Source organism: Petaurus breviceps, unplaced genomic scaffold (genome assembly GCF_028583685.1).
Source record: "Petaurus breviceps papuanus isolate PSGF00001 unplaced genomic scaffold, PetGlider_PUasm1.0 91133, whole genome shotgun sequence".
Lineage (NCBI taxonomy): Eukaryota > Metazoa > Chordata > Mammalia > Diprotodontia > Petauridae > Petaurus > Petaurus breviceps.
The window spans coordinates 57,344,338-57,360,930 of record NW_027187419.1 but is presented as its reverse complement, the minus strand read 5'-3'; the positions used below and the strand labels follow the sequence as shown (position 1 = coordinate 57,360,930).

The window sequence follows — 16,593 nt, the reverse complement described above, 5'->3', positions numbered from 1 at the left end:
CACATTGCCTCTTACAAATTAATATTAAGCATAATTTAGTCTTTGGTTGATGCTCAGAATCTTTCGGTAGTTTAAGGTTATCATTGTAATGTTGTGAGAGATTGTATTGATCTGTACTGACACTAGAATTTATCCAGGAAATTTTTTTTAAAGAAAGAAACCCTCTGATTTGATCTGATTTTCTTACAGCTTATCTATTTTTCTTAAAAGTAAAGTTTACTAAAGAAAGTAACAGCAACAACAAAGCTACTAGGTAATTGAAGCTTATTTGTTCTAAGTTGGTCCGAATTGAAGTTTTATTGTATTATTTGCAAGGATCCTTTTAGACTGAGGGTTCTTAAACTTTTTTATTTCATCAGTCCCTATGACAGTCTGGTGAAGCCTGTCGAGCTACCCTCAAAATAATATTTTTAAATAACTGAAGAAAATGCTAAGTTTCAATTGAAGGGTTAGTGAAAAAAAAGATTTTTTTCTATCTAAGTTCATGGAACCTGTGAAACCTATATACAGGATCTTTGGACCTCAGCTTAAGACACTCCCTTATTTTAGACACATACAATATCTTTGGCTTTTTGGATATGTGAGAAAACATCTTATCTCTAAATTTCCTATAAACAAATTCACCAAGGAAATTTTGTTGCTTTTGTTAACCTTTAGCAGTCACTATTGGAAATTAGTGATGGTATACAATATTTAAGGCCATGGAAAACATTAATGACATAAAAATTCTATAAATTCTATGTTGATAACACTGCATAACTGGAATTATTTTTGAGGGAAAAAAATTATTTCATTGTTCCTGTGTACAGGTGCTTACTAATCCAGAGTATGAAAATGTTTTCCTCTGTATTAACAGTTTTGTTGTAATAAAAATCAAATAACTTAAACTTGGTGAGGATTCAAAACAATAAAAGAAAGGAGAAATTAGAACTTCAAATTTGCCCAAGGTAGATGCTTAGGTTTGTGCCTCAATGACTTCCTTTCTTTTTTCCCTAGTGTGTTTTTTACTTGAGCATGGTTGCTGTGTTAGCTAGCTGCATGTTGTTTGTGTTTGTGTTATAAATGGACATTTTATTTGTATCAGTACCTGACAATTTGCCTATAATAAAGTATATATTTTGTAGATTACTGGAGTCCATGTGAAAGTATTATACAGTATTGTTTACTGGATGAATGAACATTACACCTAACCACCGTAAATATAGGACATTAGTAACCTACATACAAGAATCAGTTTTCTTTTTTTTTGGCATCAGTTAATGATTTTGATGTATATAATGTACTTCCATATTGTCTGTGGACTCACTTCAGAATTTCTTAAATGATTTTGTTATAGAAAATTACTTAAATTAAAAATTACAGAATAGAATGATTCTGCATTATCTTACAGAAAGGACGTTAATGAATGATCTTCTTTTGCCCAAATTAATTTTTAAAAAGAAAATTATATTGCTGGTTCTGATTTAGAAGTAATCTTGTGAAAAAGGTTGTGATTTTTGAATCTAATTTACTTTGATTTCTAATATGTCACTTTTAATATTTCAAAAGAATTATGAAAGATTTATTTTAACAGTACAAAATTATTAGTTTTTCATATCATGATAGTCCCTTTTATTCTTCACCATGATTAATTAAGTTATAGGTCAAATTGTTTTGGATTTTCAACATTCATGAATGGACTGGATTTCTACTCATCTTTTTATTTCAACTTTGCCTCATTTTGCATTTGGATTTTGGAGAAATATAACTTACTGTCACTAAGAAATAACATTTTAAAATAAACACTCTTAAAGAACACATTTTGGTTAAGAATGGGATTCATGGATCTACTATATATACCATCCAAATTTTTTGTAAGATTTTATAATTTTATTGCTGAATTTGAAATTAAATGTTATGGTGTTGAATGTGAAAATATTTGGAATATGACTGATAATACCATCCTTTAGTAGACAAAATACATATCTGTACCAGAATTTTTTCCTAAACATTGCAAGGATGCAACTAATATAAAAATGACTGGGTTAAGGGGAGAAAGCTTTTTAGCATCTTAATAATTATGTTAATTATAATAATGCATATTCTTATCTTTAATCTTTTTTCTTTATGCTTCATAAAATTGTTAGGAGTTCCAAGCTAGAAACTTGATATCTGGGTCTCAGGAACTATTGAAGTCAACAGTTCTAGAGGGAGTATGGTACAGTTAAAAGAATACTGACTAGGAGTGAGGAAACCCAAATTCTGGTTTTACTCTTTCACTCTGTGCCCTTGGTGAAGTTTTAAAATTGTAAAAATCTCTTTGGCTCCTCATCTGTAAAAATGAGGGAGTTCAACCCTCCTCACTATTCCTTTTGACTCAATAATGTCATGCATTTTAGGCACAAATGAAACAAAACTGATTTTTCAGATATTTTAGAGTTGGATAAAATATTGGATATGTTTTTAAATTATTGCTTGAGGCTTTTTAATTCAAAGATTTGCCTTTTGATGAAAAAAAAATTACCCATAGGCACAAAATTGTCCAATATTTTTCAAGTTTTTGGCTAGTGATATTATGAATAGTCACAGATATACAAAATGCACTCAGACAAAACCTTAAGTACAAATGGATTTTAAATACATTGCAATTATTTGGAGTGATAGTTAAAAATGTCATGTAATTAGATGTTTTGATAGCTATGGCCTTAGCAAAATTATGCAAATTAACTATTTAGAAAATATCTACACTTTAAATGCAAATGTGTTCATAAAGATACTATCTACATTTTTCCTTATGCTTTTTAAAGAAATGTAATATGCACTAAAAACAAGTATTTTTACAAAGGTTATTCACTTGGAGGACTAAAAATTCTAATTATGGTAATATACCTTAGCAAGTATGGTCTTTGTAGTATAATTTAGAAAACATCTTTATATGTACAGTATATATATTTTAAAGCACCAAAGACAGGGCCTTTTTTTCAAAGGCTATATATGTATGTGTTTGTGTTTACTCAAAAATATACATAATATGTGCAATATGTTTTTACACATATGTGTATATGTACATATGTACACAGTCCACATGTACGCATATATTTTATCTGATTATTTAGAATTATGTTTTTAGTTAAATTAGTTATACACATATATATAACAAAATATATATGTGATAAGAATATAAAGCCAAAAACCGTTAGAGTTTTATATCTATTAAAAAATAATGTTATTATTCAATATAATTTACAGGAAGACCCTGCACTCAACTGCAGCTTCTGAACCCAGAACGATTTGCACGTCTTATTAAAGAAGTAATGAATACGTTTTGGCCTGGCAGAGAATTGGTAGTTCAGTGGTATCCATTTACTGAAGACAGTGATCATCCATCTGTTGCATGGCTTAAGATGGTTTGGAAGAATCTCTATATACATTTTTCAGAGGATTTGTCTCTGTTTGATGAAATGCCACTTATCCCTAAGACTACATTGGAGAAAAGTCAGGCATTTGTGGAACTCATTAGACTCAGGATCCCATCACCAGTTATTTTAGATGATGAATCTGAAGCACAGCTTCCAGAATTTTTAGCAGACATTGTACAAAAGCTTGGAGGCATTGTCCTTAAAAAACTAGATCCTTCTATACAGCATCCTCTTATTAAAAAATATGTACATCCCCCATTACCAAGTGCTGTTTTGCAGATAATGGAGAAGATGTCATTGCAGAAACTGTGTAATCAAGTAGCTTCATTGCTTCCAACACATAAAGATGCTCTGAGAAAATTCTTAGCTAGTTTAACTGATATAAACGAAAAGGAGAAAAGAATCATTCAAGAATTGACGATATTTAAAAGAATTAATCATTCATCTAGTCAAGGGATTTCCTCTTTTACGAAATTGAAAGGTTGTAAAGTATTGCATCATACTGCTAAACTTCCACCAGATCTGAGACTCTCCATTCCAGTAATTGACAACAGTGATGAAGCTACCATACGTTTGGCAAATATGTTGAAAGTAGAGCAGCTAAAAAGCACTGGCTGCTTAAAGTTTATATTAAAAGATATTGAAAATGGTTTTTATTCTCATGAAGAAACAAAACAGCTTATGCTGTGGATTCTTGAACATCTGTCCTCTCTGAAAAATGAGAATCCACGAGTAATAGATTGGGTAATGCCATTAAAATTTATTCAGATTTCACAGGGACACATTGTTTCAGCCTGTGAACTCTTTGATTCTGATGTTGGTATATTGCAGGATTTGTTTTATGCTGAAGAAGAAATCTCCTTTCCGCCTAGTATTTTTACTTCTTCAGACATTCTTCATTCTTTGAGACAGATAGGGTTAAAAAATGAAGCCAGTCTTAAAGAAAAAGATATCATACAAGTGGCAAAAAAAATTGAAGAATTACAAGTTAGTTCTAGCCCAAATTTGGATGCTCTTTTAAAGAAAGCTAAAACTCTCTTAATGGTTTTAAATAAAAATCATACACTATTACAGTCACCTGAAGCAAAAGCAACACTGAAGAAGATAAAGTGGGTTCCAACATGCAAGGAAAGACCTCCAAATTATCCAGGATCTTTAATCTGGAAAGGAGACCTTTGTAATCTTTGTTCACCACCAGAAATGTGTGACATATCTCATGCTACTTTAGTTGGTTCGTCAGTTCCTCTTGTTGAAAGTATCCATGCAAATTTAGAAAAAGCTCTTGGCATATTCACAAAACCTAGTATAAACGCAGTCTTAAAACACTTTAAGATTGTTGTTGATTGGCATAGTTCAAAAACCTTTAGTGATGAAGACTACTACCAATTCCAACATATTTTGCTTGAAATTTATGGATTTATGCATGATCATTTAGATGAAGGCAAAGAAGCTTTTAAAGCTTTGAAGTTTCCATGGGTCTGGACAGGCAAAAAATTTTGTCCCCTGGCTCAGGCAGTGATAAAACCAATACATGATCTTGAACTTCAGCCTTATTTGCACAGTGTGCCTAAAACTATGGCAAAATTCCATCAACTATTTAAGGCCTGTGGTTCAATAGAAGAGTTGACAGCAGACCATATTTCCATGGTTATTCAGAAGGTATATCTTAAAAGTGATCAAGAACTCAGTGAAGAAGAAAGTAAGCAAAACCTTCATCTTATGCTGAATATTATACGATGGCTGTATAGCAGTCAGATTCCAGCAAGCCTCAATACACCAGTACCAATTCACTACAGCAAGAATCCCTCAAAACTTATGATGAAACCAATTCACGAATGTTGTTATTGTGATATTAAAGTTGATGACCTTAATGACTTACTGGAAGATTCTGTGGAACCAATTATTTTGGTGCATGAGGACATACCCATGAAAACTGCAGAATGGTTAAAAGTTCCATGCCTTAGTACAAGACTAATCAATCCTGAAAATATGGGGTTTGAGCAGTCAGGACAGAGAGAACCACTTACTGTAAGAATTAAAAACATTTTGGAAGAGTATCCTTCAGTTTCAGATATTTTTAAAGAATTACTTCAAAATGCTGATGATGCAAATGCAACAGAATGCAATTTTATGATTGATATGAGAAGAAACATGGACATAAGAGAGAATCTTTTAGATCCAGGAATGGCAGCCTGCCATGGTCCTGCTTTGTGGTCATACAACAATTCTGAATTCTCAGATTCAGACTTTATAAATATAACTAGATTAGGAGAATCTTTAAAAAGAGGAGAGGTTGATAAAGTTGGAAAATTTGGTCTTGGATTTAATTCTGTGTACCATATCACTGACATTCCCATCATTATGAGTCGAGAGTTCATGATAATGTTTGATCCAAATATAAACCATCTCAGTAAACATATTAAAGATAAATCTAACCCTGGCATCAAAATTAATTGGAGTAAACAACAAAAAAGACTTAGAAAATTTCCTAATCAGTTTAAGCCATTTATAGATGTGTTTGACTGTCAGTTACCACTAACTGTAGAAGCACCTTACAGTTACAAAGGAACTCTTTTCCGACTTTCGTTTAGAACACAGCAAGAAGCTAAACTGAGTGAGATCAGTAGTGCTTGCTATAATACAGCAGACATTTACTCCCTTGTGGATGAATTTAGCCTCTGTGGACATAGACTTATCCTTTTCACTCAGAATGTCAATACCATGTTTTTGAAGTACTTGAAAATTGAAGAAACCAATCCTGGTTTAGCACAAGATATAATTGTCATTAAAAAAAGCATTTGTTCCTCCAAAGCATTAAATGTACCCATTGTAAGTGTTTTAAAAGAAGCTGCTAAGCTCATGAAGACTTGCAGTAGCAGTAATAAAAAACCTCCCATGGATATACCAAAGTCATCTTGCATATTACAGATCACAGTTGAAGAATTTCGTCACGTGTTCAGAAGAATTGCTGATTTGCAGTCACCACTATTTAGGGGTCCAGATGATGATCCAGCCACCTTATTTGAAATGGCAAAATCAGGACAGGCTAAAAGGCCATCTGAAGAGTTACCACAGAAAACAGTGGATTCTACTACGTGGCTAATATGTACTTGCATGGATACTGGGGAGGCTTTAAAATTTTCCCTGAATGAAAATGGAAGAAGGCTTGGGCTTGTTCCCTGTGGTGCAGTAGGAGTCTTATTTTCTGAAGCCCAAGACCAAAAATGGTCTGTGAAACAACACATTGGTGAAGTTTTCTGCTATTTACCTCTGAGAATAAAAACAGGGTTGCCAGTTCATATCAATGGCTGTTTTGCAGTTACTTCAAATAGGAAAGAAATATGGAAGACAGATACAAAAGGAAGATGGAACAATGTATTCATGAGACATGTTATTGTTAAAGCCTACCTAGAAGCACTCAGTATTTTACGAGAGTTAGCCATAAGTGGAGAACTAATTGATTATACTTACTATGCTGTGTGGCCAGATCCTGATTTAGTTCATGATGATTTTTCTGTGATATGCCAAGGTTTTTATGAAGATATAGCTCACGGGAAAGGTAAAGAAGTGTCTAGAGTCTTCTCTGATGGGTCCACATGGGTTTCTATGAAGAATGTGAGATTTTTAGATGATTGTATACTTAAAAGGTCAGACATTGGTCCTGCTGCTTTCAAGATCTTTTTAAAATACCTTAAGAAAACTGGATCAAAGAATCTCTGTGCTGTTGAACTTCCTTCTTCGGTAAAATTGGGATTTGAAGAAGCAGGCTGCAAACAGATACTTCTTGAGAACACATTTTCTGAGAGACAATTTTTTTCAGAAGTATTTTTCCCAAATATACAAGAAATTGAAGCAGAACTTCGAGATCCTTTAATGTATTTTGTTTTAAATGAAAAGGTTGAAGAATTCTCTGGAATTCTTCGTGTAACTCCATGTGTTCCTTGCTCTTTGGAAGGCCATCCTTTAGTCTTGCCTTCAAGGTTGATCCATCCTGAAGGACGAGTTGCAAAGTTATTTGAAACTAAAGATGGAAGATTTCCTTATGGGTCCACCCAGGATTATCTTAATCCTATTATCTTGATTAAACTTGTTCAGTTAGGAATGGCAAAGGATGATATATTATGGGATGACATGCTAGAACGTGCAGAGTCAGTAGCTGAAATTAATAAGAGGGACCATGCTGCTGCTTGCCTAAGAAGTAGCATCTTATTGAATCTTATTGATGAAAAACTAAAAATCAGGGATCCTAGAGCAAAAGAATTTTCTGCAAAATATCAAACAATCCCTTTCCTTCCTTTCCTATCAAAACCAGCAGGTTTCTCTCTGGAGTGGAAAGGTAGCAGTTTTAAACCTGAAACTATGTTTGCAGCAACTGATCTTTATACAGCTGAGTATCAAGATATAGTTTGTCTTTTACAACCAATTCTCAATGAAAATTCTCATTCTTTTAAAGGTTGTGGCTCAGTGTCGTTGGCTGTGAAAGAGTTTTTGGGGTTACTTAAGAAACCAACAGTTGATTTGGTTATAAACCAGTTAAAAGAGGTTGCAAAATCACTTGATGGAATTACATTATATCAGGAGAATATCACCAATGCTTGCTACAAATATCTTCATGAGGCAATGCAACAAAATGAAACCACCAAGACAGCAATTGTTGAACAGCTTAAAACTTATAATTTCATTTTAGTTGAGAATGCTTATGTTGAACCAGAAAAAGTATCATTTCATTTGAACTTTGATGCAGCACCGTATCTTTATCAATTGCCAAATAAATACAAAAATAATTTCCGTGAACTCTTTGAAAACATAGGTGTGAGGTCTTCTTTTTCTGTTGAAGATTTTGCCTTTGTTTTGGAATCAGTAAATCAAGAGAGAGGGACAAAACAAATATCTGAAGCAAACTTTCAGCTTTGCAGGCGAATTATTAGCGAAGGAATATGGAGTCTTATTAGAGAAAAGAATCAAGAATTTTGTGAGAAAAACTATGGCAAAATATTGTTACCAGACACTAATCTTGCTCTTTTGCCTGCCAATTCATTATGTTACAATGATTGTCCCTGGATAAAAGTCAAGGATACCACTGTAAAATACTGTCATGCTGATATTCCTAGGGAAGTAGCTGTAAAACTTGGAGCAGTACCAAAGCGACATAAGGCCTTAGAAAGATATGCATCTAATATCTGTTTTACAACACTTGGAACTGAATTTGGACAGAAAGAAAAACTGACCAGTAGGATTAAAAGTATCCTTAATGCTTATCCTTCAGAAAAAGAAATGTTGAAAGAGCTCCTTCAAAATGCTGATGATGCGAAAGCCACAGAAATTTGTTTTGTTTTTGATCCAAGACAACATCCAGTTGATAGAATATTTGATGATAAGTGGGCACCACTGCAAGGGCCAGCACTTTGTGTGTATAACAATCAGCCATTTACCGAAGATGATGTCAGAGGAATTCAGAACCTTGGAAAAGGTACAAAAGAAGGAAATCCTTGTAAAACTGGGCAATATGGCATAGGATTCAATTCTGTATATCACATTACTGACTGTCCTTCATTTATTTCTGGTAATGACATACTCTGTATCTTTGATCCACATGCAAGATATGCGCCAGGAGCTACATCAGTTAGCCCTGGACGCATGTTTAGGGATTTAGATTCAGATTTCAGAACACAGTTCTCAGATGTTCTGGATCTCTATTTAGGTGATCATTTTAAACTGGACAATTGCACAATGTTCAGATTTCCACTTCGTAATGGAGAAATGGCCAAAGTTTCAGAAATTTCCTCTGTGCCATCATCAGATAGAATGGTTCAGAACCTTTTGGATAAATTGCGTTCAGATGGGGCAGAACTTCTTATGTTTCTTAATCATATGGAAAAGATTTCTATTTGTGAAATAGAGAAGGCAACAGGTGCACTAAATGTACTGTATTCAGTAAAAGGCAAAATAACTGATGGAGACAGATTAAAGCGGAAACAATTTCATGCAGCTGTAATTGACAGTGTTACCAAAAAAAAGCAGTTGAAAGACATACCAGTACAACAAATTACATATACTATGGATACTGAAGATTCTGAAGGTAACCTTACTACATGGCTAATTTGTAACAGATCAGGATTTTCAAGCATGGACAAAGTTTCTAAGAGTGTCATTTCAGCTCATAAGAATCAGGACATTACTCTTTTTCCACGTGGTGGAGTAGCAGCGTGCATTACTCATAATTACAAGAAACCCCATAGAGCCTTCTGCTTTTTGCCACTTTCTTTAGAAACAGGGCTACCTTTTCATGTAAATGGACACTTTGCTTTAGACTCAGCAAGAAGAAATTTGTGGCGGGATGATAATGGAGTTGGTGTTCGTAGTGACTGGAATAATAGTTTGATGACTGCCTTAATAGCACCAGCATATGTTGAACTACTGATTCAGTTAAAAAAGCGTTACTTCCCAGGTACTGACCCCACAATGTCAATTTTACAAAATACAGCTATTCATGTTGTAAAAGACACTTTAAAAAAGTTTTTGTCATTTTTCCCAGTCAACAGACTCGACCTGCAACCAGACTTATATTGTCTGGTGAAAGCACTTTACAGTTGTATTCATGAAGATCAGAAACGGTTATTACCTGTGGTAAGGGCTCCAAATATTGATGGCTCAGATTTACATTCTGCAGTTATTATCACTTGGGTTAATATGTCTACTTCAAACAAAACCAAACCATTTTTTGACAACTTGCTTCAGGATGAATTACAGCACCTTAAAAATGTAGAGTACAATATCACAACACGTAAAACTATAGCAGAAAATGTTTACAGACTGAAGCATTTACTTTTAGAAATTGGATTCAACTTGATATATAATTGTGATGAAACTGCCAATCTTTACCACTGTCTCTTAGATGCAGAAATTCCTGCTAGCTATGTAACTCCTGCTGATGTCCGGTCATTTTTGATGACATTTTCCTCTCCTGACACTAATTGCCACATTGGGAAATTGCCTTGCCGCCTTCAGCAGACTAATTTGAAGCTGTTTCACAGTTTAAAGCTTTTGGTAGATTATTGCTTCAAGGATGCAGAAGAAAATGAGATGGTAGTTGAGGGACTGCCACTTCTTATTACAGTTGATAGTGTTTTACAAATTTTTGATGCAAAACGTCCCAAGTTTCTTACAACATATCATGAATTGATACCTTCCCGCAAGGATTTGTTTATGAATACATTGTATTTGAGATACAGCAACATTTTATTGACTAGTAAAGTTGCAAAAGTTTTTGACATTACCAGTTTTGCTGATTTATTATCATCTGTGTTACCACGTGAATATAAAACTAAAAGTTGTACAAAGTGGAAAGAAAATTTTGCAAGTGAATCTTGGCTTAAAAATATGTGGAATTTTATCAGTGAATCTGTAAATGTGAAAGAAGATCAAGAAGAAATAAAACCAACTTTTGACATTGTTGTTGATACTCTAAAGGATTGGGCTCTGCTTCCAGGAACTAAATTTACTGTTTCAGCCAGTCAGCTTGTTGTTCCAGAAGGGGATGTCCTACTTCCTCTAAGCCTTATGCATATAGCTGTTTTTCCAAATGCCCAGAGTGATAAAGTTTTCCATGCTTTAATGAAAGCTGGTTGTATTCAGCTTGCTTTAAATAAAATTTGTTCCAAAGACAATGTGATTGTTCCTCTACTGTCAGCTCACACAGCAAATATAGATAATCCTACAAGCATTTTGAAGGCCATACATTATATGGTCCAGACTTCAACATTTAGAACTGAAAAATTAGCAGAACATGATTTTGAGGCTCTGTTAATGTATTTCAATTGCAATTTAAGTCACTTGATGTCTCAGGATGACATTAAAATTTTAAAATCACTTCCATGCTATAAATCTATTAGTGGTCGATACATGAGCATTGCAAAATTTGGAGCATGTTATGTACTTACAAAAACCATCCCTTCAACTGAAGTGGAAAAATGGACACTATCCTCATCATCTGCCTTTCTTGAAGAAAAAATACACTTGAAGGAATTATATGAAGTTCTTGGCTGTGTCCCTGTAGATGATCTTGAAGTATATTTGAAACACCTTTTACCAAAGATCGAAAATCTCTCTTATGATGCCAAATTAGAACATCTCATTTACCTGAAGAACAGATTATCCAACATTGAAGAATCATCAGAGATAAAGGAACAGCTTTTTGAAAAGTTGGAAAGTCTGTTGATAATTCATGATGCAAGTAATCGTTTAAAATCTGCAAAACATTTTTATGACAGAACTGTGAGAGTTTTTGAAGTTATGCTTCCAGAAAAATTATTTATACCTAAGGATTTCTTTAAAAAATTGGAGCACCTCACTAAACCCAAGAACCAAGCTTCCTTCTTAACATCATGGGTAATGTTCTTAAGAAACATTGGACTCAAATATATTCTTTCTCAACAACAATTACTGCAATTTGCTAAGGAAGTAAGTATGAGAGCTAATACAGAAAACTGGTCTAAAGAAACACTGCAAAACACAGTTGATGTCCTTCTTTATCATATATTTCAAGAACGAATGGATTTATTAACTGGAAATTTTTTGAAAGAATTATCTCTAGTACCTTTCTTATGTCCTGAACGTGCTCCTGCTGAATTTATTAGATTTCACCCCCAATATCAAGAGGTAAATGGAACACTTCCTCTTATACGGTTCAATGGAGCACAGGTAAATCCTAAATTCAAACAGTCAGATGTCTTGCAGCTGTTGTGGACCTCCTGTCCTATTCTTCCTGAGAAAGCAACACCTCTGAGTATCAAAGAACAAGAAGGCAGTACTCTAGGTCCACAGGAACAACTTGAACAAGTTTTGACTATGCTCAATGTCAATTTAGATCCTCCTCTTGACAAAGTCATTCATAATTGCAGAAATATATGCAACATAACAACTTTGGATGAAGAGATGGTCAAAACTAGAGCCAAGGTCTTACGGAGTATTTATGAATTTCTCAGTGCAGAAAAAAAAGAGTTCCGCTTTCAGCTTCGAGGAGTTGCTTTTGTTATGGTAGAAGATGGTTGGAAGCTTCTAAAACCTGAGGAAGTAGTGATAAATCTAGAATATGAATCTGATTTTAAACCGTACTTATATAAACTGCCTTTAGAACTTGGCACCTTTCATCAGTTATTCAAGCATTTAGGTACTGAAGATGTTATTTCAACTAAACAATATGTTGAGGTGCTGAGCCGTATATTCAAGAATTCTGAAGGAAAACAGTTAGATCCTAATGAAATGCGCACAGTTAAGAGAGTTGTTTCTGGACTCTTCAAGAGTCTTCAAAATGATTCAGTCAAGGTTAGAAATGATCTTGAGAATGTAAGAGATCTTGCACTTTATCTTCCAAGTCAAGATGGTAGATTGGTAAAGTCAAGCATCTTAGTTTTTGATGATGCACCACATTATAAAAGCAGAATACAGGGGCATATTGGGGTTCAGATGCTTGTTGATCTGAGCCAATGTTATTTGGGAAAAGATCATGGTTTTCATACCAAGTTGATAATGCTCTTTCCTCAGAAACTCAGGCCTCGTCTACTGAGTAGCATTCTTGAAGAACAGTTAGATGAAGAAACACCAAAAATTTGTCAGTTTGGAGCATTATGTTCTCTTCAAGGAAGATTGCAATTACTCTTGTCTTCAGAGCAGTTCATTACTGGACTCATTAGAATTATGAAGCATGAAAATGACAATGCTTTCCTGGCCAATGAAGAGAAGGCCATTAGACTTTGCAAAGCCCTTCGAGAAGGACTAAAAGTGTCATGCTTTGAGAAGCTGCAAACAACATTAAGAGTTAAAGGATTTAATCCTATTCCCCACAGCAAAAGTGAAACATTTGCTTTTTTAAAACGGTATGGCAATGCAGTAATTTTACTCTACATACAACATTCAGACAGTAAAGACATAAATTTCCTTTTAGCATTAGCAATGACACTTAAATCAGCAACTGACAATTTGATTTCAGACACATCCTATTTAATTGCCATGTTAGGCTGCAATGACATTTATAGGATCAGTGAGAAACTTGACAGTTTAGGAGTGAAATATGACTCATCAGAACCATCAAAACTTGAACTTCCTATGCCTGGAACTCCAATACCTGCTGAAATCCACTATACTCTACTTATGGATCCAATGAATGTTTTTTATCCAGGAGAATATGTTGGATATCTTGTTGATGCAGAAGGTGGAGATATCTATGGATCTTATCAACCAACATATACATATGCAATTATTGTACAAGAAGTTGAAAGGGAAGATGCTGACAACTCTAGCTTTCTAGGAAAGATTTATCAGATTGACATTGGATACAGTGAATATAAAATAGTTAGCTCTCTTGACTTGTATAAATTTTCAAGACCTGATGAAAGTTCTCATGGTAGAGACAGTGCACCTTCTACCCCAACCAGCCCTACTGAATTTCCAGTTCCTGGACTTCGAAGCATGCCTCCCATTTTCTCTGGAAAAGAGAGCCATAAGCCATCTTCAAAACACCATTCACCCAAAAAGATTAAGGTAAATTCTTTGCCAGAAATATTGAGGGAAGTGACATCAGTAGTAGAGCAAGCATGGAAACTTCCAGAATCTGAAAGGAAAAAGATCATTAGACGATTATATTTGAAATGGCATCCAGACAAAAATCCAGAGAATCATGATATGGCTAATGAAGTTTTTAAGCATTTACAGAATGAAATTAGTAGATTAGAAAAACAGGCTTTTATAGATCAAAACACAGATAGAACATCAAGGAGAACATTTTCAACAGCTTCTCGATTTCAGTCAGACAAATATTCATTTCAGCGATTTTATACTTCATGGAATCAAGAAGCAACAAGTCATAAATCAGAAAGGCAGCAACAAAACAAAGAAAAGGGTCCTTCTTCTGCAGGGCAGTCATATTCTCAACGGTTTTTTGTCCCACCCACTTTTAAGACTGTAGGTAATCCAGTTGAAGCACGGAGGTGGTTAAGGCAAGCTCGAGCAAATTTTTCTGCTGCCAGAAATGATCTTCATAAAAATGCTAATGAATGGGTATGCTTTAAATGCTACTTATCAACTAAATTAGCTTTGATTGCTGCTGACTATGCAGTACGGGGAAAGTCAGATAAAGATGTGAAGCCAACTGCACTTGCACAAAAAATAGAGGAATATAGTCAACAACTTGAAGGACTTACAAATGATGTTCATACATTGGAAGCTTATGGTGTGGATAGTTTAAAGACCAGGTACCCTGATTTACTTCCTTTCCCTCAGATCCCAAATGATAGGTTCACTTCTGAAGTTGCTATGAGGGTGATGGAATGTACTGCTTGTATCATAATAAAACTTGAAAACTTTATACAACAGAAGGTATGAAATGAATAAAGGGAACAATTTTTAGGTAGAGCTAAATATTGAACATGATAAATGCAAACAAATATTCATTTGGCCATCATACTTCCATGGGCTGAATTATCTTTTATCTAGGAGTTTTTGAAATATAGTGCACAAAATTGATACTAACTTTGGATGACCATTAACATGAATTCTAACAAAAACTCTGAGCCTAAAAAAATATTTTTACAAGATTATAGGAAAATGAGTTACATAATTATTAAATGTATGTATGAGTGGTTAAAACAACATGTTATCGAACTGCACTTTATGTAACCAAAGCTTAGCAGTGTGTTAGTTAAGGTCTTTATATGTTTCATGTTAGGATGAATTTTGTTTATGTTTTCAACAGGGTATAATTGTTTAAGGAATTATTGTAACACTGGACATATCACCGAGATAAACAAGGGGAAGTTGTCTCTGGAGTGATGATTTCTTTCCCACATTTCTATTTGAGTGGACTTTTTTTTTGAACCCATTGTTCTCTCATCAGCTGGCTCTGATTATGAATTTGTCCTAATTTTATATCCTAATAATATTCAGTACATTTGAATTGGTACAGTATTTTAATTATGAATCTTACTTGATTATGCATTCATAGTAGTTATAAAAGTGCACCAAGTGTACTTTATGCTTTAAGTTTGAGAGGTTTTTTAAAAAAAAATTTGTTTACAGGCTTCCTATTTAAAGATTTCATGTGGATAGCATGAAATGGGTGGTGGCAGTTTATTACCAGATGTTGATGATATTCTTGAAAACTGCTTACCAAAATAGCATTTTGAAGACTTATTATGTTTGTGTACATATTCTTTTCATAAACATAATTTGTATAGTGTGGGTGTACAGGTTGCAATTTTTTTTGTTTCATATGTCTAATGGTGCTGCAATATAATGTTCTATTTTTTTGTCTTTCACTATGACACTTCGTGATCTTTGGGACTTAGTTAACATTTCAGATATTGCAAATTGTAATATCCTTGATAATGCCATATAATTAATTTAGTACTTTTTTAAAAATAGGAATTATTATTTGGAAGTTTCCTCTCCCCCAAGATTTGTCCACATCTGATGTTTAATATTTATCATGTCCAAATGTAACATATTTATTTACTTGTTAGCATGATGAAAGTGTAATTTTTTTCAGAATGTAAAAAAGTTCAGTGACAATGAGTTTACACAAGTGCAGTAACTAAAACTAATTGTTGCAATCCAAAAGAAAAATATGCTGATATAGACTTTTATGCAATTAAGGGCTTAAGGAATGTGTTGAAACATTTTCACTATTATCGGTAACAAAAAGAATGTTTGCTTCTTGAAAAATGTATTGCTTCTGAATGTGAAGCCATGTAATTATTTCTGCTGTTATATTAAGTGCCATAATTTTAATAAAGCAAACATATATATACAAATAAAAATTAATTGTAACTTTGGTTTTTGAGAGACCTTTTATAACTTTGAAATCAAGCTTCACTTTTGTACTTTTCCAGTTTATAATGGATAAACTACAAGTGGAGATTTTCCTAAAATTTGAAAGTGGGGATTTTGTTTGGGTCTAGAATTTTTAAAAATGGGTTTAGGGGATATGTCTAGCATAGACTTAAACACATAGTAAGTATATTACTAATATTTACTGACACATTTTGCTACTTATTTTGAGACTACTTTTATGTTGGCCAGATTTCTGGAGATAAGCCTCTTCATATTTGATTAGCTCTTCCTTTGATAGTAAAGAACTAGTACCATATTTAGAGCCAAAGTGGAATAGATAGAGAAAGAGTGCTGGACTTCTGATTCTAAT

General features: G+C 33.7%; 1 protein-coding gene across 6 annotated transcripts in view; it reads left to right on the top strand.

Moving 5' to 3' along the window:
- SACS (sacsin molecular chaperone) overlaps positions 1-16,210 on the top strand; it is a 94,437-nt gene extending 78,227 nt beyond the window's left edge. For all 6 annotated transcript variants that reach the window (XM_069080283.1, XM_069080279.1, XM_069080281.1 and 3 more), the window contains one exon: positions 3,229-16,210. In XM_069080283.1, coding sequence (XP_068936384.1) covers positions 3,229-14,777 — 11,549 coding nt within the window. In that variant the 3' untranslated portion in view covers positions 14,778-16,210. The remainder of the gene's footprint in view (positions 1-3,228) is intronic.
- The last annotated feature ends 383 nt before the right edge of the window (positions 16,211-16,593 follow it).